A 25,423-nucleotide genomic window follows, 5' to 3' on the forward strand; every position below is an offset into this window, starting at 1 on the left:
AGTAGGGTGTTAATGTGAGGCTGACGTCTAACGAAACATCCTCATCTTTCATGCAGAGTGTCAGTTGAAGCCTCTGACATGCTTCTGCCTCGTTATGTCGTGTTATTTTTAACCACGTGCATTTCGTGCAGCATGTGTTCTTCAGTCACTCAAACTCCACTGGACGAGACAACTTCTGATGAAATGGATGATGTATTGGCTTGTTTGTTGTTTTACACCGCACTCAGCAATATTACTCATCATCGATCATGGCAATTGGGATACGATGACATGTGTCAGCAAGTCAGCGAACCTGACCACCCGATCCCGTTAGTCGCCTTTTACGACAAGCATGGGTTACTAAAGACCAATTCTAACTCGTATCCTCACGGGTCCTTGAAATTGTTTTATGACAGGGACATCGGTTTCTAATGACGATACTCCTGTAGATATACACATGTAAAGCAAACAGAGGTTCCGGTTCAACACAAACAAAGAACGTCTAATTGGGTAAAATGCATGTCCTTACAATCAGCTATACTTGGTGACAAGGGAGATTAGTCATCAGGCATCAGGATTTATCTGACATTCGAAGCCAATGTTGACCACGTGGTAGATCAATAGTAATCATATGACTAGTCAATATTCGAGTTCAGTGTCAGCGATGTGATTTGACCAAATCAGTCTTCTTAGTATTGAAATGAATTAATTCATAACGTGATTTGTATTAATCAGTGATATTCAGAAATTCTTAGTCTAGTTTAAATGTGTCTATCCTGAACAGACGCCACACTCTCTTCTCCCCTCAAGCAATTATCTTACACAGTTCCTGCTATAGGATGTCGGCCCTTCAGCTGTGTGGGACAGGCCATTGTGTCGCTCCGGTTTGATTGGACAGACGCCAGTGGGACCATACACACCGATAAAGTTAAGCACAAATATGTTCCCAAAGCAGTTTCTCTCTGTCTTTGTAAAATGAGAATAACACGGAATGGGTTTAAATCTACGTGACATTTTATGAATTCATTTAAGTATACCTGCAAAACCTTCTCCATAGTTCATTGAACGATTTCTACTGTATTGGGGATGGGGTGGGGGTGGGGGTGGTGTTGCTGTGTGTGTGTGTGTGGGGGGGGGAGGTGTTGACTGTGAATGATCCTCACCAAATAGTCATTCTAGGTGTCCACTACAAAGTGTGTGTATCCTACCTTTACGATGGTATCCATCGCAAATACACGCAAAGGCAAGTCAATTGTTCATCTGTAACAAAATGGGGAACGTGAACACATTTGATACAGGTCAAATTCGGGAACTGCTTCGGGAATATGTAGGTTTGTATCTTGGGTCAGGCTGAAAGCATCCATTACTCTGTAAAACATCGCCACGTAGTGATATTGCTAAGAACGGTAAAACCTTGCTCATTTACGTAATCACTCACTACAACACATCTTAGTTTGACGCAGCTGTCACAGTGGTTTACGATTATGACGGCGGGGTGTTACTAATCGAGTTTGGATGAGACAATCAAGTGACTGACATAATGAGCAACCCCATCAGGATGTGATGACATGCCCAATCCTGGAAATCCGATCCATTCAGTCGCCTGTTTGAATCCCGAAAGTGTGTACCATGTGTTTAGGATGACAAAGATGGGGTGAGTTTTTAGGTCTGTTCGCATGGGTTTATTTCCTCAAATGCCACCTTCCTATGTTATTTTTATGTGAATCGCATATGAAACTCAGTGAATGTACATACAGGAAGTGAAATGAAGATTGCTACCATTGTTGTCAGTGGTCACAGTCTATCCTGTGTGGTGTCACCAGTTGGCCACATAACTCCTGCACTGAGTCAGGGGCTGCGACCATGGCGGGATGGACGCTTATCTGTGGAGCTTGCATCGCGATCTTGTTGCCGGGATTTAGATTTGAAGGTATGTATCAAGCAGTCACTGGCATTGATTGAATCGACTGAATTGATGTGTATTGGCGTGAATCACAGCCTTGCTTACAGGAACAATATGGCGTTGAAACAATCTATTTTGGTAAGGGTTGAATTATATGTCCTGTAGTGAACGTATGTATCAGGTTGAACCTTGATTCAGTTTTGTACTGTCGCGTTGAAATCGTTGTCATTTAGTATCAGATAGGATAATTGTCTTTTAGTATCAGATAGGATAATTGTCTTTTAGTATCAGATAGGATAATTGGATAATTGTCTTTTAGTATCAGATAGGATAATTGTCTTTTAGTATCAGATAGGATAATTGTCTTTTAGTATCAGATAGATAATTGTCTTTTAGTATCAGATAGGATTATTGTCTTTTAGTATCAGATAGGACAATTGTCTTTTAGTATCAGATAGCATCATTGTCTTTTAGCATCAGATAGAATCATTGAATGTCTTTTAGTATCATCTGATGGAATCACTGTCTTTTAGTATCAGATGGGATCATTTTCTTTTCGTGCCAGGTTGAATCACTGTCGAGTAATGATATCATTTCCATTCTGACAACATTTGCCTTGAGGATACCAATTACATTATTGGCATTAAGGCAACAGCTTCGCTTCCACCCCTGTTTGCGAACAACATATGTACCAAAGCATTTCATGTCAAAGGTCATGGAATACACCCTAATCCATTCGTACGTCTGGTAGGTTGAGTCGATCAATCCAGCAAGACAGACTTGGGGGTATGTATGACTCTAGATGTTACCACTGTAGCAAACCTACAGACTAAATAACTCAATAACTGCCTCTACCAGATGACTCAGACGTACGTGCAATCTGACGTTCGTGCACTTGTTGGCCTGTCTAGTGTGCCTGTCTAGTGTGGACATCTCTCGTATGAGCACGGAGAGCCCAAAGACCACACACATTGTTACTGCCTGTGCAAATTTGGGTTCCTAAGTGGTGCGTATATTCTGCCCAAACCCACCCGTTCCCTAACTATTACCCAGTTGAAAGCACAGATATAATCGTATAACCTTCTTAATCCTCTCAATGCTGGTGTCGAACCCATTCCACAGGTAAGTAGTGTTATAAGGTAAAGAAGTATCATATGGACATCCTCAAATATAACTTGCAATAACTATTTACCAAGTACAATTTACCTACCATTGTAATTATGTAAGTTATGCCTAAAGGCTCATCGTTCTAAATATATACTAGACTTTAAGTATTTTATAGCCAAATAGAAAATTCTACAAGTTCAAAAAAGTTTCGGTCACATTTCTCGGCACACAACCACCCGTGTCTTGACCTCAGGCACTCCACGTCGAGTGGTGAGCAGTCTGTTATTTTCTTCATAATGAAACCATTTTTCATAATTTGATCAATATTTTTTGTTCTTTTCTGAAAAAACCCACTTATGTTCCTCATGTCCTAAAAATTAGCAACTTTCTGTTTAATTAGTTATGAATGAATCGTAACGATGATGGCAACGGCGTAAAACAAACAACTCCATATGCTTTTTGATGCCGAAAAATTATTGTGCAAAACTGAATTTGCTTGAATTGATCACATAAATGTAAAAATTGTTGTTAAACATTGCTCATATTATTTATCGAGGTTGTAAATTATTTCGTTTGATAAACATTCTGATGCTGTTGACAATCGTAGATGACACGTGGCCCAACTCGCGATGGTTTTAGTTGAATGAACACGGCATATATTTGTAGATATGCACCCATAAGCAGAATCCGGACTCCAGGTAAAGCAAGTCAAAGGCTTAATAAACAGATCATGAAATATAATAACAATATTGGTAATTGTATTCATACACGAGCTGGTTAACTATATATATAACAGCCGAATTAAGTCAAAATTAGTTGGATTTCGTGTCATGATACTTATGAACATACTTTCATTCATTCACAACCTCCAAAACAATGGGACCCGTGAAGATCCGGGGTAGAATAGGTCTTCAGCAACCCGTTTTTGTCATAAAAGGCGACGATGCTTGTCGTAAAAGGCGACTAACGGGATCGGGTGGTCAGGCTCGCTGACTTGGTTGACACATGTCATCGGTTCCCAATTGCGCAGATCGATGCTCATGCCGTTGATCACTGGATTGTCTGGTCCAGACTAATTATTTACAGACCGCCGGCATATAGCTGTAATATTGCTGAGTGCGGCGTAAAACTAAACTCACTTCAAAACAATGGAAAAACATGTATTTTGAGCAAAAGTAAATAGTCTCGTCCATGGGCAAGATTTTTTAATATCGCTGTAAATTAGTCGAATTAAAGTCAAAATGAGTCGAATTTTGTATCATGATACTTATAAATATACATTCATTCATTTACAACCTCTGAGCGACTAAATATTTTCGCTCATGGGCCACTGTTTGCCCTTTGGCGAGCGAGTTTAAATTTTGAGTTTTCGAAAAAAATGTTTTTTTCCATCATATATTCATGACAACTGCATGTTCAATTTGATCAAATCCTTTGTCAGAATGTAGCCACAGTGCGGAGAGTTTCTGGACTTTAGTGAGTCCAGAATTAAATAGTGACGTGTTAAATAATTCAGCCTCATATCTAAACCAAGTTCACCCAGTCCATGTTGATAGTTTGCTATCAAATATGGGAAACTGAATGACGTGGAACTGGCTGGAGCAGAGAGTCTGATGACTACACTGACAGCGATTGAATGACTGTTTCCTGTTCACGTCATTTCAGTCCTAGATTAAATTTATTAGAATGATGTTCATAATCATCATCAATACCAAAACCGAAATTTGATATAATTTTATATTGAGCAGCAGGTGCTACCAGTTGTTCCTGGTACAATAAGGTTATTACATAAGGTTGCACCAGGTACAACAAGGTATCATTTCCTAACTTGACCCCTGTAATGGATTAGCACAAATGAACTTTTGATGTCCTGATCTGGGCTAATGTATTCAGATTTTCATTTGTTTTCATATGCATGTGACACTGACAGTATCAAACACTTACAGAAGATTAACGAAAGAGTGCTCAAGGTATGACATTTTCAAACACAGTTCTTGACAATTTTTGTTTCATTATGACCCATGCAATGATATACAATGTAGGCAATGGGACCATATCTCTGTTAGTCACCTCAGGAGAACGTAACATAGATGGAAAGTGTGTTAGACGAAAAACATACAATATCATTGGTGATAATCCAGGAGAAAATTCTTAGGTAAAATAATTTCCATATACTTTAGCAGACAAAATGACGTATGTATCCAGTGCCATTTCACCAAATGATAACATTTTCTGATAAACATATTGATACCTCGAGCTCATAAACATAAGTGACTCCGGGTCTTCAGGATAAAAAGGAATTCTCAAAAGACATCCTATGGTGATACAGGTAAGAAAAAATATAGTTCATCACATTTGAGTTTTAGGTATATTTCAGCTAGATTTGGAAAGAAAATTCAGAAAAACAAAGTTAAAAAATCTGCGCATTGTTTGTCGTGGTTTACTTGTACATAATCATTATGTCAAAAAGTCAAGTTTTCAACAATAATTACAATAATTTCGTACTTTGAAGTTTACACAGATTCCCGAACGTTGGTTGGTTGAGAGAGCGGTCATGTGATCTAAATTTCAAGGTTCATTTCCCTTGAACCCTTCAAATCGTTCATACGTGTGTAAACATCGTTCATACGTGTGTGAACGTTTTCGAGCCGATCTTGGTCATGTGAACTTTTGCCGGAACTACTTTCCGGGTTTTCCCCAGGATACTCGCTGTCCAGCTTGACGTAAACAAAATAAATCATTTGCATTCACACTCCTTTTAATTTATACATATCACTTGTTTTTGTATGTAACAAAAAGCACCAACTGAGCACAGTTTTGCAAATATCTGACTGACAACGCGTCCGACAACAAGTCCCAGCCAGTGCGACCTAATTTTCAAATTTCCGCTACGGTTTCAAGGAACCCTAATGATCTTGCTGGATTTGGTGATGACAATTTAGCGATCCTGTTTCAAGTCACCCCAATTTTGGCAATGTCGCTTCTTCACGACCAAACGGACTTCCAATTGCCGAGCATTGTTCCTTATCACAAGAGTTTAATCTCTCGCGGTTTTCGGGTTCTGCCCCGTGATCTGTTTAAAACTGCTCATTAAATTTCACAATAAACAATCACAAATAAATAGAATACACCAACGAGATCTGCTTCCTATTCGCCACGCCGCACAACTTCGAAGTCGGTCAGTGTATTATTACGCGGTCAAACGAATCCGTCATAGTTTTATAGGTACAATGACAGTTTATTAAAATGATATTGTTATTGATATTTGTTTCTGTTTGATAACTTTATTAATGTTATGCTTATTAAAGCAGTTTCAAACCTATCGACGAATTTGTTGTAATATTTAAAGGAATACTTTGAGAACTATGCTACAATACGGTCTTGAACAGAATGACATTACAACAATTTACAGGTGTACTCTCGTGTGACACGTGTTCGAACAACGCTTTGACATCGTTCATTTTCAGTGCAAACACACAAAGTGACATTCAATTCTTAATTAATGATACTTTACACAACAAATATCTGAAAATGCTGAAAGCTGCAAACATTTGTAAATAATCAATTACTATCAAATCTATATATCATCAATATTAACCAAGAGTTTTTAATTATTGCAATCAAATATACATATAATTTAAACGGTTCTGAAATCAGTAGTATGATTTTGCCACACATGTAATATATAAGCAAACTTTGTTAAAACATCCCAAATTTCACGTGAAACTATTATTGTCAATATTTACTGAGTATTTTAACGATATATGCATTATGCAGGTGCTAATATTTTATCACATTCAGAAAAGGATGAATATTTTTTGGAATCTGAAATTTTGTCCACCTGTTATTGAAGCCGGTCTTCGCCGATATCTACAGATGTTATTGCGTAGGACATAGTGAAGAGGTATCATCAACATACCAAACAATTATATGTATCATATCTACATAGTCAGTGTAGAATAAAGGATGGTCCTTGTAGCAACAAAGGTTCAAATAAAAGATACTGAGAAACCTGCATGTGGAGTGGAGTTTCCGGGTCACGGCAGCATACAAGGTCAAACAGGATCTGTGGTACCCCAATTAAAATCACCATATAAATTTTAACATGAGCTTTAATTTATAATTACGAATGATTATGAGCAGAAAACTCCTGTCTATGACATCACATCCGGTGACCATGACACTTACTGACAAAAATGATGTTGGCACGTTGGAGTGAACCTCATACTACAGGCTCGTAGTGTAATTTGAACAAACGATGTGATGACATTTTGTACTTTCTGTGCCCCGCTATCACAAATTAAATAGCACAATTTGATCAAGCAAAGTAGGGTACATAATTGTTTATGGCTGCTCCTATGATAGTCTAAAACATATATTAATGACAAAGTCGAAGCTTTGAAATTATGATGCTTAAATGGGTCGAGTTGGAAAGTTGTGGTTTTTTGGTAATGCTCAATTAATCATTCCCTCAGCGCCATAAATCTTTATATATTGCTGTATATGTAGCATAAATATCTATGATCATATCTAAGAGTTAGTAAGATTGTCTTGGCTTGTTCTTGCTTATCCTTTTTAAATTTTTTGGTTTGTTTTGGGTGGGGCGGTGGGGTAGCCTAGTGGTTAAAGCGTCCGCTCGTCACGCCCAAGACTCGAGTTTGATTCCCCACGAGTACAATGTGTGAAGCCCATTTCTGGTGTCCCCCGCCCTGATATTGCTGGTATATTGCTAAAGGTGATGTAAAACCATACTCACTAAATTGTTTTAGCTCTGTGAATGCACATACAGTTGTTGTTAGAATCTTCAGGCAATGGTATGCCAACATTGTTGAATATGAAGTTAGCACGTAATCTGCCTCTTTGTACTTCCACATTACCCACTTTCAGTACCGTAGCAGCAAGACCAGCTCACATTTGTACCCTAGGTATTTGTATACTGTGGTTGAACGTTAAATTGTCGTGAGAATATCCTTACTTTGATTAATTCTAATTACCATGACGACGTTCTTCCAATATGGCCATCAGTTGGGGATGTTTTATTTTTATTTGCATTCACACGCTGAAGACCCGGGTTCGATTCTCCACATGGGTACAAAGTGTGAAGCCCATTTCTGGTGGCCCCGCCGTGATATTGCTGGAATATTGCTAAAAGCGGCGTAAAACCATACTCACATGTAGCAATCAGACGGTGTAAAGATGTTGACATTTTCAGGGACAGATGACACCGTCATCCTGGTGTCCGACTGGTCTGTTCCTGGAAAGGTCCACAGCGTCAGCATGCAGCACATGAACTTCTCCACCATCCCCATCACCAACATCTCTCGACCTGTTGCCATTGACTACGATCCGAAAGGACACAATCTCTACTGGACCGACGTCTTCTTGAAACAGATTCGTCAGACGAGTCTGTATGATGGGACGGATCAGGTTCTGGTTCAGCTGGGCGACTGTAAGTTAAAACGGAAGTGCTCTATTTTATTTCAGTTCTATTAATTTCTGGAGTTAATATATTCCCCCGGACATTAAATTTTATCCGCCATGTTTGTTACTCACAAAACATGAGCGACGAAACGCAAAATATGCATAAATATTGACTCCACTTCAGAAGATGAATGGGGCGGTGGGGTAGCCTAGTGGTTAAAGCGTTCGCTCGTCACGCCGAAGGCCCGGGTTCGATTCCCCACACGGGTACAATGTTCAAAGCCCATTTCTTGTGTCCCCCGCCGTGATATTGCTGGAATATTGCTAAAAGTGGCGTAAAACCATCCTCACTCACTCAGAAGATGACACCTCGAATATCAAAGCAATTTATATCATACTAACTTCGTTAAACACCAACAAAGAAAAAGAACTCGTGCGTCAGATTCATCAGCAACGTTCATCGGGGCAACGTTTCAACTCGTGCTTCTATCTTTTATTAACTAATGATAAGAATTTTTCCGTGTCCTTAGAGAAGCATTTTATGTTCTATTTACGAGGTGTCGCAAAACTAAGAGGCTGATAGTAAGGAAAACATCCTCTGCTAAAATGAAAGGTGTACATGTATTTTTGCCCTAATGTTAAAAAACCCCGTATGGCTTACTTTGAATTATATCGTTTTCTTTCAAGCTGCAACACCAGATGGAATTGCTGTTGACGTCACAGAGAGGTTGGTGTTTTACACCGATGCTGGTAATGATGTCATTGCTAAGGTTGACCTGGATACCCTTGAGAGTCACGTGTTGATTGACAAATATCTCCATGAGCCGAGAGCCATCACTGTGTACGCAGAACAGCGGTGAGTGGTCATCTCAGTGCTATGTGTAACTCGATACTTTGCTTCTGTTTTCATTAACGTACTGCTTTCACGTACTCAACGCAGTCAATATGCGAAATTTAAACCGTGCGTTAACAGAATTACCATATTTCAATATTACGGTATATCACAAGATTTGCGAAATATACTGGTAGATCCTTCGGGGCATTAGCGTATATATGATGGCTGGAACACGGTAAAGACTCATCACATCCCCTCTACTGTTTAGGGAACATTTCCCCGTAGTGTTTTTACGTACATACAATTTTAGTTTATTGTTGTATTTTGTGTAACTGCTCTGACTGAAATTTAAACCTATACACGTTTAAGAATCGTTTTCCTATTCTCTTGATATAATGTATGCCAATTAATTCCTTGGGACCATGTATTCTCGTTACTTGTATGAACCTTCTAAACAGCTATATACGCCAGCAATAGCGGTGTAATACTCAGGGGATAACTGTACTGTGTTTGACGAATTGGAGACGTATACCGGGTTATATTATATAGTCTCAAATTTAGTTATAACGTTAAATTTGCAACTAGATCTATATAACCATCGGTATACGTCACCAATTTGTCAAACACAGTACAGTTATCCCCATTCTAATTCAACTCGTTTTACGCTGTTTTTTTCGTGAAAGAAATTCATTACTTGAAACCAGGTCAAAGTTCCTCTAGGTCAAAGGTTAATCATATAACTCCTTGAACTTACACCATCGCCAGAAAAAGTAGTTCCCTTTTCAAACTTCGACAAATTTATTATGTGCACACTGACTAAATCTGACAATGATACCACTGTAACAGGTCACTGTAATGCCCGTATACCACTGTAACAGGTCACTGTAATGTCCATATACCACTGTAACAGGTCACTGTAATGTCCATATACCACTGTAACAGGTCACTGTAATGCACGTATACCACTGTAACAGGTCACTGTAATGTCTATATACCACTGTAACAGGTCACTGTAATGCCCGTATACCACTGTAACAGGTCACTGTAATGTCTATATACCACTGTAACAGGTCACTGTAATGTCTATATGCCACTGTAACAGGTCACTGTAATGTCTATATACCACTGTAACAGGTCACTGTAATGTCTATATGCCACTGTAACAGGTCACTGTAATGCCCGTATACCACTGTAACAGGTCACTGTAATGTCCATATACCACTGTAACAGGTCACTGTAATGCCCGTATACCACTGTAACAGGTCACTGTAATGTCTATATACCACTGTAACAGGTCACTGTAATGCCCCTATACCACTGTAACAGGTCACTGTAATGTCTATATACCACTGTAACAGGTCACTGTAATGTCCATATACCACTGTAACAGGTCACTGTAATGCCCGTATACCACTGTAACAGGTCACTGTAATGTCTATATACCACTGTAACAGGTCACTGTAATGCCCGTATACCACTGTAACAGGTCACTGTAATGTCCATATACCACTGTAACAGGTCACTGTAATGTCCGTATACCACTGTAACAGGTCACTGTAATGTCTATATACCACTGTAACAGGTCACTGTAATGCCCGTATACCACTGTAACAGGTCACTGTAATGTCTATATACCACTGTAACAGTTCACTGTAATGTCCGTATACCACTGTAACAGGTCACTGTAATGTCTATATACCACTGTAACAGGTCACTGTAATGCCCGTATACCACTGTAACAGGTCACTGTAATGTCCGTATACCACTGTAACAGGTCACTGTAATGTCTATATACCACTGTAACAGGTCACTGTAATGCCCGTATACCACTGTAACAGGTCACTGTAATGTCTATATACCACTGTAACAGGTCACTGTAATGCCCGTATACCACTGTAACAGGTCACTGTAATGTCCATATACCACTGTAACAGTTCACTGTAATGTCCATATACCACTGTAACAGGTCACTGTAATGCCCATATACCACTGTAACAGGTCACTGTAATGTCTATATACCACTGTAACAGGTCACTGTAATGTCTATATACCACTGTAACAGGTCACTGTAATGCCCGTATACCACTGTAACAGGTCACTGTAATGTCCATATACCACTGTAACAGGTCACTGTAATGCCCGTATACGACTGTAATATGTAAGGCCACTGAAAGAGCGAAATATAGTACTGAAACAGCTATACAGTTATACAGCTCTTAGTAGGCAGACTTACATTCAACATGTGACCGTTGAATAGAATATAACCTGTATAGCCTGTTTCTATATCCTACATAGACAATTGTACTGGACCGATTGGGGCACCACTCCAAGGATAGAGACGGCCAGATACGATGGTTCGGACAGGAGAACACTAGTGGCAACCGACCTAATCTGGCCAAATGGAATCACACTGGACAAACAAAGTACGTATCCCTATTGCATAGATCGATGCTCGTGATATCAATCACTGGATTGCCTGGTCCAAGCGAGTTGAGATTGATAATACATTGTGCCGTTTGGGACTGACATCCAATGATCGAGAGAAAAACAAAGCGCCTTTGAGCAGGTGATCTGGATATTGGCGCTATATAAGTAAATATATATACAAATGAATATAAAACAACCACACAGTTTTACACTGTATATTGACGTGGGGAAACAGCCTTCGCTACAACTGAGAACTTCCCTTACACTCGATAGTAAGAATCCGAGTAATTTATACATCGCGATATGCATCATCCGCACTCTTCCGGGTCAAAGTGTGTCAGCACATGCATTATCTAAAGAAAGCCAGACTACTATTTTCTGTAAGTCGAGAAGTTTAAAGTAACTTTCATAACTGGTTTGTCGTTATTCTCCTATTACGTATTCATTGAATACATAATCAAATTACATTTTAACTATGTGTGCAGGCATTCCGTGATTCGTCCTGTTATAAGTCTTCATCTTTTGGGTTTTATATGTGTATGTGTAAGTAACTACGGATAAGCAGTATCATTACTCGTAATCCAAGTATCATGATGTTTATTTGACGTCATGTCTCATGTGACGCCATAGCTGATCCTTTTCACATTTGAGTTACCATAGCGAATCCGGTTGCAGATGTGAGCAGTGTTACGTTTCACCCAAAACAAGCTACTACTGATGGGATAATGCTTAATTTGTAACATGTGGCACTGCCACTAGCGCTGGCTCCATGATGCACGGTCCGCTCGTACAACCAAGCTCATTCGCTCGTGACGCATGTAACGCATAGTGTTCCACGGCACAAAACTGTATCTTCCAATCATCGTTGACCTAATGGCCCTTGGTCAGATTTGCCCTCATTATGATCAGTAAGCCCCAAATAAAGTTGTCGGGCTTTAGGGAAAGTGAGGTTGGTTTTAGCAATATTCCAGCAATATCAAGGCGGGGAACACTAGAAATGGGTTTCATACATTGTGCCCATATGGGGAATCGAACCCGGGTCTTTGGAGTGACGAGTGAACGCTTTAACCACTAGGCTACCCCACCTCCCCTTGAACTTTAGACCATGGATGAGTATTTCTTATGTCGCGGCACTGTAAATCCGTATTAAAGCCCAACTCAACATTTCCCACACTCTTACAGAATCCCCACTGCCCGTAACGACCCACTCACATCCCCACATTCCCTTTCCGATTTGCCCTCATGGGAAATTTGTCATCCACTTTTCTATTGTATCTGGAAAGTGTGTCACTCTGACAATGGATGCAATCACTACGTTGTCGGGGGGTATGTGAGTGTCAGCTGTACAATGGTAATATACTTCCTGAATTGCCTAATCTGTGATGTACCAATTAATAATCGGGAGTGGTGTTGGTTGATGGTGGGCGTCGTAGGGACGGGAGGGCGTATGTATGGTTCTGCTGGTGGTCTGTGGAAGTTGTTGAAAAATACAACTTAGTCTCAGGAAATACAAATGTGTCTCCTAGCCATGATAATTGACGAGGAGAAGACATGGTGGGAAGGGGTGATTTTATAAAGAAAATGTTTCCAAGGAAATTCTTTATAAGAAAAGTTTTGCTTCAGGTTGTTCAGACTGCCACTTAAATTACATCGTTTCAAGATGTTCTATTTTAAAAACGGGATATTGGTTGTTTTGTACTGGTTGTAAGACACAGATACTGAGAGAATGTTGGTTATCATGTACATACGATACTGCCGTGCTGTGATAGAGTGAAGAAGCTGGTTCAATACTGGTAGATCATGTAACACCGCCGGGTAGATCATGTGAGACTGATGTGCTGTGATATTGTGGTGATGTTAGATGTTATATCTTGTAGATCATGTGAGACTGATGTGCTGTGATATTGTGAAGATGTTAGATGTTATATCTTGTAGATCATGTGAGACTGATGTGCTGTGATATTGTGGTGATGTTAGATGTTATATCTTGTAGATCATGTGAGACTGATGTGCTATGATATTGTGGTGATGTTAGATGTTATATCTTGTAGATCATGTGAGACTGATGCGTGTGATATTGTGAAGATGTTAGATGTTATATCTTGTAGATCATGTGAGACTGATGTGCTGTGATATTGTGGTGATGTTAGATGTTATATCTTGTAGATCATGTGAGACTGATGTGCTGTGATATTGTGGTGAAGTTAGATGTTATATCTTGTAGATCATGTGAGACTGATGTGCTGTGATATTGTGAAGATGTTGGCTGTTATATCTTGTAGATCATGTGAGACTGATGTGCTGTGATATTGTGAAGATGTTAGATGTTATATCTTGTAGATCATGTGAGACTGATGTGCTGTGATATTGTGAAGATGTTGGCTGTTATATCTTGTAGATCATGTGAGACTGATGTGCTGTGATATTGTGAAGATGTTAGATGTTATATCTTGTAGATCATGTGAGACTGATGTGCTGTGATATTGTGAAGATGTTAGATGTTATATCTTGTAGATCATGTGAGACTGGTGTGCTGTGATATTGTGGTGATGTTGGCTGTTATATCTTGTAGATCATGTGAGACTGATGTGCTGTGATATTGTGAAGGTGTTAGATGTTATATCTTGTAGATCATGTGAGACTGATGTGCTGTGATATTGTGGTGATGTTAGATGTTATATCTTGTAGATCATGTGAGACTGATGTGCTGTGATATTGTGAAGATGTTAGATGTTATATCTTGTAGATCGTCCGAGACCGATGTGCTGTGATAGTGAAGGTGTTAGATGTTATATCTTGTAGATCATGTCAGACTGATGTGCTGTGATATTGTGGTGATGTTAGATGTTATATATTGTCGATCATGTGAGACTGATGTGCTGTGATAGTGAAGGTGTTAGATGTTATATCTTGTCGATCATGTGAGACTGATGTGCTATGATAGTGAAGATGTTAGATGTTATATCTTGTAGATCACGTGAGACTGATGTGCTATGATAGTGAAGATGTTAGATGTTATATATTGTCGATCATGTGAGACTGATGTGCTGTGATAGTGAAGGTGTTAGATGTTATATATTGTCGATCATGTGAGACTGATGTGCTGTGATAGTAAAGGTGTTAGATGTTATATATTGTCGATCATGTGAGACTGATGTGCTGTGATAGTAAAGGTGTTAGATGTTATATATTGTCGATCATGTGAGACTGATGTGCTGTGATAGTAAAGGTGTTAGATGTTATATATTGTCGATCATGTGAGACTGATGTGCTGTGATAGTAAAGGTGTTAGATGTTATAACTCGTAGATCACGTGAGACTGATGTGCTATGATAGTGAAGATGTTAGATGTTATATCTTGTAGATCACGTGAGACTGATGTGCTGTGATAGTGAAGATGTTGGATGTTATATATTGTCGATCATGTGAGACTGATGTGCTGTGATAGTGAAGGTGTTAGATGTTATATATTGTCGATCATGTGAGACTGATGTGCTGTGATAGTAAAGGTGTTAGATGTTATATATTGTCGATCATGTGAGACTGATGTGCTGTGATAGTAAAGGTGTTAGATGTTATAACTCGTAGATCACGTGAGACTGATGTGCTATGATAGTGAAGATGTTAGATGTTATATATTGTTGATCATGTGAGACTGATGTGCTATGATAGTAAAGGTGTTAGATGTTATATATTGTTGATCATGTGAGACTGATGTGCTGTGATAGTGAAGGTGTTAGATGTTATATCTTGTAGATCGTCTGAGACTGATGTGCTGTGATAGTGAAGATGTTAGATGTTATATCTTGTCGATCATGTGAGACTGATGTGCTGTGATATTGTGAAGGTGTTGGATGTTATATCTTGTAGATCATGTGAGACTGATGTGCTGTGATATTGTGAAGGTGTTGGATGCTATATCTTGTAGATCATGTGAGACTGATGTGCTGTGATAGTGAAGATGTTGGATGTTATATCTTGTAGATCATGTGAGACTGATGTGCTGTGATATTGTGAAGGTGTTGGATGCTATATCTTGTAGATCATGTGAGACTGATGTGCTGTGATATTGTGAAGGTGTTGGATGTTATATCTTGTAGATCATGTGAGACTGATGTGCTGTGATAGTGAAGATGTTGGGTGTTATATCTTGTAGATCATGTGAGACTGATGTGCTGTGATATTGTGAAGGTGTTGGATGCTATATCTTGTAGATCATGTGAGACTGCTGTGCTGTGATATTGTGAAGGTGTTGGATGCTATATCTTGTAGATCATGTGAGACTGATGTGCTGAGATAGTGAAGATGTTGGATGTTATATCTTGTAGATCATGTGACTGCTGTGCTGTGATATTGTGAAGGTGTTGGATGCTATATCTTGTAGATCATGTGAGACTGATGTGCTGTGATATTGTGAAGGTGTTGGATGCTATATCTTGTAGATCATGTGAAACTGCTGTGCAGTGATAGTGACTTGGTTGATACATGTCATCGGATCCCAATTGCGCAGATCGATGCTCATGCTGTTGATCACTGGATTGTCTTATTCAGACTCGATTTACAGACCGCCGCCATATAGCTGGAATAATGCTGACTGCGTCGTAAAACTAAACTCACTCACTCACTCATCGATGACATGCGATACCTTCTTGCTCTGGAAGTGTACAAATGTCCATTATTGACAGATGGTCGACTGTATTGGTGTGACGCCAAGATGAGGGTCATAGAATCCGTGCTACTCGATGGCAGGAACCGGACGGTTCTGTTGTCTGAGTCCACGGCCCACTACTTCGACATCTTCCACCACCAAGGACGCCTCTACTTTACAGACTGGCAGAAACAAAGGTAATTCTTTTCAGTATGCACCCAGCAGATCGCACATAGCATGTTATAACCACCAGCTATCACGCATCAGGTCGTTTAGGATGAAGTTGCCAGCCTTTCAGGGTCACGGGGTTCCTGTCCTGACATAAAAATCCGTATTGCACAGGGCCTCCTTTCACAAAGCACTAAGGTGATCGTAAGTCACTAAGGTAACCTTAGTGCAATGTTAAAGAATTGGAGTTAAGGTTAACCTTAGTAAAGGTTGCTTCGTGAAAGGAGCCCCTGGGTGCCGTTGTACAAAGCGATCTTAGCGCTAAGGTGACCGTAACTCCCATACCTTAACATAGACTTAGGGTAACCTTAGCGCTAAGGTTGTTTTGTACAACGGCACCCTGGACTGTCCCTGACTATGGTTCTTGGTTTGTCAACACTGAATCCACGCTCCGGGATTTCGCTAAAGTGGTAAAACGCTAATGGATACTATTCAACTCTTTATTCCATTACTGAAGAGGCCGCAGGCCTATAGTTATACAAGTATGAGAACAATAATGGCATACAATCACAATGTTTGCAAACGTTGTTTTCTATGCTCAAAAGCATGGTGGATATACATACCAAGTTTGCGAATATAAGTTGTATTATTAGAGTTCATTATCAAATTAAATTTAAACATGGTAGGATTTGAATAGCAATATTGTGGTAGATATTTTGTCCTTAAATCAGTTTAGTAAGGACATACCAGCAAAACGTGGAACTCATCTTCATTTACATTTAGTTCACAAAATTTGCACACTCTGTTTTCTCTTTGAATATTATAATATCTGCCCTTCTCGATCATAAGATCATGTGGATAATGATACGTGGAGTTTCTAAGATTAATGTCGTGGAGGCATTGCTCTGTATGGAAAAAAGATTTAAAAGTACTGTAAAAAGTGGATCTGGGCGACTGTATTAAAGATGAATTCCAGGTGTGTGTGTCACTGCATGTCTACAGATTGGCATGTCATGATTATGACACGTATTATATTAATGTTAAGACTATTAACAATACAAATTCTAAATATTTTTGTATAAATTATATTTTACATACACAGTTCATCGTCCCTATTTGTAAGAGGTGTTTTTGCAATATCTAAAAATTCTTCCGGATGCGATTGCTCTGGTTGACCACAAAGCAGTGTCCTAAATGAACCACTGTCATGTTGCAGGTCTATTCTGTACATCCCGACATCTGGCGGAAATGTCAGCTCCCTTCAGTCCAACGGTTTCTCCCACCTCGCCGGCATCCACGTCACCTCCAACATCTCAGAGCCAGGTACGTAATCTTCAACGTCTGAGATGTAGCTCACTCCGATTGGAAGACAAAGGTTTCCAGAAGGTGTTGTCATACAACTAACTTGACTAACACGATCCTAAATATGACTGTTAGCAAACATCAAAACGTACCGGGGTTGTTTATATCTCCTTGTTTTAAATTTTTTGCTAAATTGGTATGTTCTCATTTTTGGTGTAGACATGCTTGACCAGGTTACTCTTTGAATAAAATGTTTCTAGAGCATCTTTAAAAGCTGGTCTGGGAAAAAGAGGGTTTATGAATTATTTGATGACGTATTTGATGACGGTGTTAACATTTACATCGAAATGTCTCATAAATTGAAATAAAGAAATTGTCAATCCTCAAAACTTCTTTTAATATTTTAATCACAATACAGTAAGTAACATTTCATTTTGTCATAAATACACCTACAGGGAACACATCAAGAAAAGTGTAAATATAGAGTATAGAAAAAAAACACATGCAGGCAATTGGTCACCCGTCACGTTTGCTTTTAAACAAAACATTCCTTGACGAAATCTTTCTCCACGTCGTTGATACATAAAAGTTGCAAATCACTTATGTTGTAGACGTGTATATGTTTTATTCCCACCTGAAGGTATGTGAATACTCCTCTACATTCTCCTCTTTGTTTTCAGTTTCGATTGTAACATCTTACACGACGGCAGTGGCGCCTTTAACAACAGAGGTGATGGAGGAAAACGGTAGATGCTTCTATCATCATATCAACAATGTTGAATTAGAAGATAAAGCTACTTTGTTTTCAATTTTGCGGTCCTTGATCGTTGATTTAAGACCGCTAAATGTAATTTAAAAACCGAACAGTTCGGTTTTAAAACGCTTATCAGTCGTGCTAGAATATATTCTCTCTTGTACTTAGGGTTGGCACATCGGTTAAAGCATTTCGTTGTCACTTTGAATGCTGGGTTCGATTTCCAACATGATCACTCTATGTGAAGTCCCTTTCAGATGTCTCCCGTCGTTATATAGCTGGAATAATGGAGTCTGTGCCTACTCCCCGCTACACCGATATTCCGCTAATAGACTGGTGATATTGCAGGTTCCGGGGATGACGCTACGGTGACCAAGGAGGAGCAGGCCACACCTGCACTTGGAGAATCACGTGCCCAAGAGCAGTCAGGGATACACTTGTCTTTTGGTAAGCTGTTCAGTTAGATCTGCACAACCTTTTCCCAATTTCCCGTTATCCAGGTGAGAACTGGTCTTCAGGAACACATACTTGTTGTAAGACGCGAGTGGTAGGATTGGGTGGTCAGACTCGCTGGAGAGGTATATGGAGCGTGCCATCGATTCCAGTTTGCATCGATAGGTGCTCGCGTCGTCAATCACTGGATTGTCTGGTACAGACTGGATTATTGAGACCGCTGTCACGTAGCTGGAATATATGTCTAAGTAGAACATTAAACAACAATGGAAATGTGTGAAGTTTACAATAATACGTCAGTTTGCATTTTTTCCATTAAGATGTCGTTACGTTGTTACACTGTTTACACGGCTGTTGTTGCTGTAAGTGCAAACGATGCTTTGTCGTTACGTTGTTTTTTACTGTTTACACGGTTGTTCTTGCTGCCAGTGCAAACAATGCTTTGTCGTTACGTTGTTACACTGTTTACACGGCTGTTCTTGCTGTCAGTGCAAACGATGCTTTGTCGTTACGTTGTTTACATGGCTATAGTATTGTTGTTCTTAGTGCAAACGATGTTCGTGGCGCTGGGGTGTGTGTCGGTGCTCCTGCTGATCGCTGTCGCTTTCCTCGTCACCTTCTATCTGCTCAGGTACGTAGTCCATCCGCCTCCACTACACCTGGCCATACACCTGGCCATACACCGGCGGTTACATACATCAGTCACGTCCTCAGCTTGAGTAACTTCTGGAACGACAGATGCCTATGCTCCCCACAATATGTTTCAAACAATGGCCGCATCCCCAATTAGATAAGGACTGGTATAAAGAATAAGACCGCTTCCGTCTCAGATTCTGTGTCGGATTCTGCGTCTGTGAGAAGTGTCCATGTTAAAATGCTGCATTGTATCACAGTGGACATGTACTAAACTCTCGATATTTGTCCAGACTTGTACAATCAGTCACACAGACAGACAGACAGACAGACAAACCTGGCTATATAAGTCCAATGATGTTGCACGCGTCTTCAGATCCATTAAATCTATACAAAACAGCATACAAAACAGGGGCGCCAACTCAAAACCAGGCAATCGGTAATCATAATTTCTTTCTTTAATGACACTTGACTTACATTTTGTTAAATGTGAGTCTGTACCACTCATTATCATTGACCTAGTATAAGGATAATGCTTTTTTGAGGGCATTATCATTTGCAGAAGCCCTAGGTCTTCCATTAACTACCCGACGAAGGAGGGCAGTTGAAACAGACCGAGGGCTTCTGCAAATTATAATGCCCTCAAAAATAGCATTACCGTTATTATTGCTAAAATACATGGAATTTGTTTTGAAAAGAAAAAAGAAACAATGAAGGAATTTGACTGTAAGTTTACTCAAAACCAACTTCTGACGGGGTTGACTGACCGAATGCAATTACTTCATCGAACTATTCAAGTGACGTCACAACAGAACGTGACGATATTCGACCTTGGCCTTTGACAAGACCATGGTCTGCAAAACGTAACATGTCAAACTATGTCAGACATAACGTCAGTTTTCAGTGTTCGGTTTTGGTCCAACAACAACGTTAATAGTGCAATTGTTATGGTTAGCACCAACAAGAAAGACAATATTACCGCTATGGAATTCGGGTTGGTTTGACTTGTTTGCCCCAGAATATCTGCCAGTCCAAAGCCAAAGTCGAATGAACCGTAAGCCCATGCATGCACCCACTATGACGTCACTTGACAACAGAACTGATAGTGGCCCGTCGTTAAGGTTGAGCGGTCCAATATCATTTCCAGCGGCCTGCAAATTTCTGATAATAGGAGGGCCGTTTCATGATAATTCCACGTATTTTAGCTATAATACTTAATTATACCTGAACCTTCTTTTGACAGACGAAGAAGAGAACAACGTCAAGAAACGTACTGCTACTTGGACCGTCAGCTAGGTCAGGGGCCGTTCACGAACAACATGTACATGGAGATTGGAGCCACCATGGACAGCAACTCGGAGATGTATCTGGTCCCATGTGACGAGCTGAAGAGATGCAAAGAGGACGACCCCATCTACGATGAAATCGGAGACGCCAAGAAATTTTGATTGTGAAAACGTACTCCGTATGTTACATATAGGACGGAGGAATGGTGTTTCTGTGGATTCTGGAGGAGAAAGAGCACCATGACGTGCTGCCTGGAGTCTTGAACGTTGTGTACGGTAACCCGTTACATTCTACATGGAGAAAGGTCTGCAGAAGGCAATTGAAAATAGTATGTAAATACATTTCTATGCAAACCTGATTTCCTGTTGAAAACTGTATACAGTGGAACTCTGCTTACCCGGACCTCAGTTATCCGGAAACCTCGGCAACCGGACGATATTTACGTGAAACGGAACACACACTACAACGAATGCTTCGTTTATCCGAACTATAACTAAAACCTTGTCCGGATAAGTGTGGTTTGCCTGTATTGTCGAACAGTACTGTACTGTATTCCAAGAACACTGTCTCTTCTCCAGAGAAAGGAAATCAAGACTGTGCAGTCAAATGCAGCTCTCAAAAATAAGCTGACTCTAAAATGACTTGATGTGCGTTTTGTGTTGAAACAAATGAATATATGTGATATACTGTATCTCCACTGCCCTGTGCTTTGGTCACGTGGGACCTGATGAAACTGATGTTGTATAAGTGCAAAGGGAATGGGTGGGTGAGTCAAGGGTGAAGTTCTACAACCCGTTTACATTTAAACACAGGATACGAGAATTTAACACTCGCATTGTCACAAAAGACCTAACCATAGTATCAAAGATTTCATGTAGATCATTTCACAACAATAGGATGTATTAGTCTATGATGGTACCGGGTATCCAGTGCGGAATCGGTTTGCTGGATGCGTCCGTAGCTTGCATCTGTCTGTCAATTGTTTACCGTAATCACATCAGCATTATAGTGAGTGAGTTTAGTTTTACGCCGCACTCAGCAATATTCCCAGCTATATGCCAGCGGTCTGTATATAATCGAGTCTGGACCAGACAATCCAGTGATCAACGGCATGAGCATCGGTCTACGCAATTGGGATACGATGACATGTATGTGTCAACAAAGTCAGCGAGCCTGACCACCCGATCCCGTTAGTCGCCTCTTACGACAAGTATGGGTTGCAGAAGACCAATTCTAACCCGGATCTTCACGGGTATATCAGCATCATAAACGCAGGCTGGTCTATTCTGGAGTTAGAGGTGACGTTAGGGAATGAGTGGAATATAGGTAAATCCCATCGCTAGTCAGCATTGTGATGTCAGTGTAGAATGTGAATATACGATATGTGTGAGCGAATAGAAGGTCATACCAGTTCATGTTTTTGTGATGAAGAATAGACAGTCACAGTGTACATAAAACCATAAATGCCTTTTGTTGATGCAAATTCATTGAATTGTTCATTAATTAAACAAATAAAATATATGGTGTGTGTATTTGTACTTTCAGTTTTAAACTAGCAAATGATAAAGAAGTCACGTTTTCTTTGATCGCAAATGTTTGAACGGGACGCACCAAAGACATGCAACATAACGATCATGAAGACCAGTCATGAAACAACATAGGAACTGTCAGTTGTTTCAGTAGTTAATATTATGACATTTGCGTTTTGTAAATATTCCACAGTTAGTTGAGTATTGACAATATCGTATGGTTAGTGACAGCATTCGTTTGTATGTTTGTTAATTCACTCTCAGCAATATGCCATCTATGTGACAGGGTCTATAAATAATGGAGTCAGGACCAGACACTCCAGTGGTTGCCATCGAGAGCATTGATCTGCGTAGTTGGGATACGATGACATGTACAACCAAGACGGTGCGTCTGACCACGTTTCAGTCGTCGCTTGCAAGCGTAGGTTGCTGAAGACCAATTTTAACCTGGGTCTTCGCGGCCTTTATCTACATGTATAACATAGGCGGATCCAGAGGGGGGTGCAGGGGTGCGCACCCTCCCTTTTGTCCTGAAATTTAAAAAAAATGACCATTGAAACTCTCGTGATAATGAAGTGTGCACCCCACCTTTCTCAATAGTGTGCACCCCTCCTTTCTCAGAAAGCTGTATCCGCCCCTGTATAACATCACTTCCCTATCAACTAGTTCATTACCATGCCCTATAATGTATACAATAGCTCCCGCGCCGTGTTTCATTTTCATGTTTCGATCGATCTACTTTACTACCATAAGAATCAGTTTTCGGGGAAATATGTGTATCAAGAAATTTAACCTGGGTCTTCGCAGCCTTTATCTACATGTATAACATCACTTCCCTATCAACTAGTTCCTTACCATGCCCTATAATGTATACAATAGCTCCCGCGCCGTGTTTCATTTTCATGTTTCGATCGATCTACTTTACTACCATAAGAATCAGTTTTCGGGGAAATATGTCTATCAAGAAATCGGGGAAGACTGGAAACACTTGGAGGAATATCCTACCATCACAGTCAAGGAACTATGGGCCTGGGAATACAGACACATTCAACAGGGCTGATGCATAATTGGACAGCGGCCATTCAGTTAGTAGAAATACAGACAGCATAATTTCAAAATGGTGCATACAGGTCCAACACAAAGATCACTCAAGCGTTCCTTTAATATGCTCCAGTTTTAATCACCAGCTTTGAATAGCGCTGTGGGAGGAAATCTGAAAATAAATAGAACACTGCCATTTGTTTCCATCAGTATATGTCACCGCTATTACGCCTTATGGAATCTCTCACGGTGGACTGTCGGTGCTGGCTATTCTCTGACGTTAACGTTATATATTCACGAATGCGCCGACTCCACTTTATTGCAACGTGAACAGGAATTTAAAGCATTGTTAATTCTGCTGACCAGAGATAATCGAAATATAGCAATACCGTATTTTATATCGCTATGTGTGAAAAGAAATTATATAAAAGGATGTATTTAACACCTTTTGAAATCTTTAAAGTTGGTCACAGCCGACTTGCTTGTTGACTCTGCATTATATTTTGTACTCGATTGCCCTCTCACAGATTGGTAACAAAATTGTAATTTTTTTCTGGTATTAATGTATTCATACTTAATGACACCCTGATCTCACCAGCACAGTTTCATGACAAAGATCAAGCTACATTTGATATGATATATCATGTTGTTGTTTGTGGTGTTCATATGAATCCATTTATCTCTTGCCATCGGTTAAGCTGATGACAAACAAGGTGTAAGTAAGTCATAAAGGGCGACACACAGGGCAGTTTATGTTGCAGATAGAAGTTGTCCGACTGAAATTGCTTCGTGTGTCACTAGCCTTTGATGGTTCCATAGACCTAGTTTATAATCCCGTCCTGGGTGTGTCATCACAAGGCTGACTGACTGTTTATGGTTTTATGCCACTTTTAGCAATATTCCAGCATTATCACGGCAGGGGACACCAGTGATGGGCTTCACACAATGGACCCAAGTTGGGAATCAAACCCGGGTCTTCGGCGTGACGAGCGAACGCTTTAACCACTTGGCTACCCCACCGCCCCGTCATCACAAGGTATACCACGATACGTTAATATATTTGTGACAGTCCTAATCAAAATAAGCGACCAAGTACTGTTCTGTGGATAGGAGGTCGCGGGTTACCAACAGAACTATATTCTTACTGTACAACATAGATAACAATACAGTGTGGCCCTAATATATGTCTATCGTAGTTTCCATGCACAGTTTAATGTCCTGGGTTTTTGTTTCATAACGGATTTGAATGTACGTATTACAAGGGAAATGACATCCGAAAGTTTTCTAAGTGAGATGAGTCTGCAGGGTTGACATCAATTTTACCGGGCATTCAATATCCAGCGTTGCTTATGAACCCCATCAGACAGTGTGCCATATTTCGATCTGGCTGGAGACAGGAGTTCTTTTTCCAAATTGGCGTAGAGAAACTCTCTCTGGATGTCGTTTACTGGAGCATTTGTGTTAATACTCACCCTCATCTTGTATTACTTTGTGTTTCAGTTGAGTGTGCAGAACGTTGGCAGCGTGTACTATTAGCAACCCACCCCCCCCCCGCCCATAGGGTGTCTTGTTTGAAATTGCTTTAAGGGTTAGACAAGCATGTAAGAGGTGACCTGACTGCCACTCTGTGGATGAGATGGGTTTTTACGTATGACTTGGACTCAATTGTTTACAGTAAGGAGTGGCTTGACGACGGAAGAGTGACTTAAGCACGGATATGGTATCATCTATTATTAATTTACCCCGTTTCCCCCGACAATTTGGCATCTGTCATATTGAACAATCGCGAAATGTCATCTACGTTCATTGGTGTGTTGTTTTCAGACCAGTGGCCGCCAACCGGGTGAATCTTGAATTCGAGATTATGCGATCCGGTCGTGCCATAGTGCTGCCACGTTGCTTACCGCGGAGTTTGAGATGACTGTAAAGCGTTTCC

The 25,423-nt window shown here is 40.1% G+C and overlaps 1 protein-coding gene across 1 annotated transcript; it reads left to right on the plus strand.

Moving 5' to 3' along the window:
* Positions 1 to 1,774: 1,774 nt before the first annotated feature.
* Positions 1,775 to 21,236, plus strand: LOC124256510 (low-density lipoprotein receptor-related protein 4-like). Its single transcript, XM_046690499.1, has 10 exons — positions 1,775 to 1,909; positions 8,202 to 8,438; positions 9,098 to 9,266; positions 11,541 to 11,668; positions 16,358 to 16,517; positions 17,705 to 17,811; positions 18,471 to 18,536; positions 18,893 to 18,991; positions 19,544 to 19,628; positions 20,874 to 21,236. Exons 1-10 carry the CDS (start codon positions 1,843 to 1,845, stop codon positions 21,076 to 21,078), a joined length of 1,323 nt encoding a protein of 440 aa, XP_046546455.1. The 5' UTR covers positions 1,775 to 1,842; the 3' UTR covers positions 21,079 to 21,236.
* The last annotated feature ends 4,187 nt before the right edge of the window (positions 21,237 to 25,423 follow it).

Source organism: Haliotis rubra, unplaced genomic scaffold (genome assembly GCF_003918875.1).
Source record: "Haliotis rubra isolate DU_JTF1 unplaced genomic scaffold, ASM391887v1 Scf63, whole genome shotgun sequence".
Lineage (NCBI taxonomy): Eukaryota > Metazoa > Mollusca > Gastropoda > Lepetellida > Haliotidae > Haliotis > Haliotis rubra.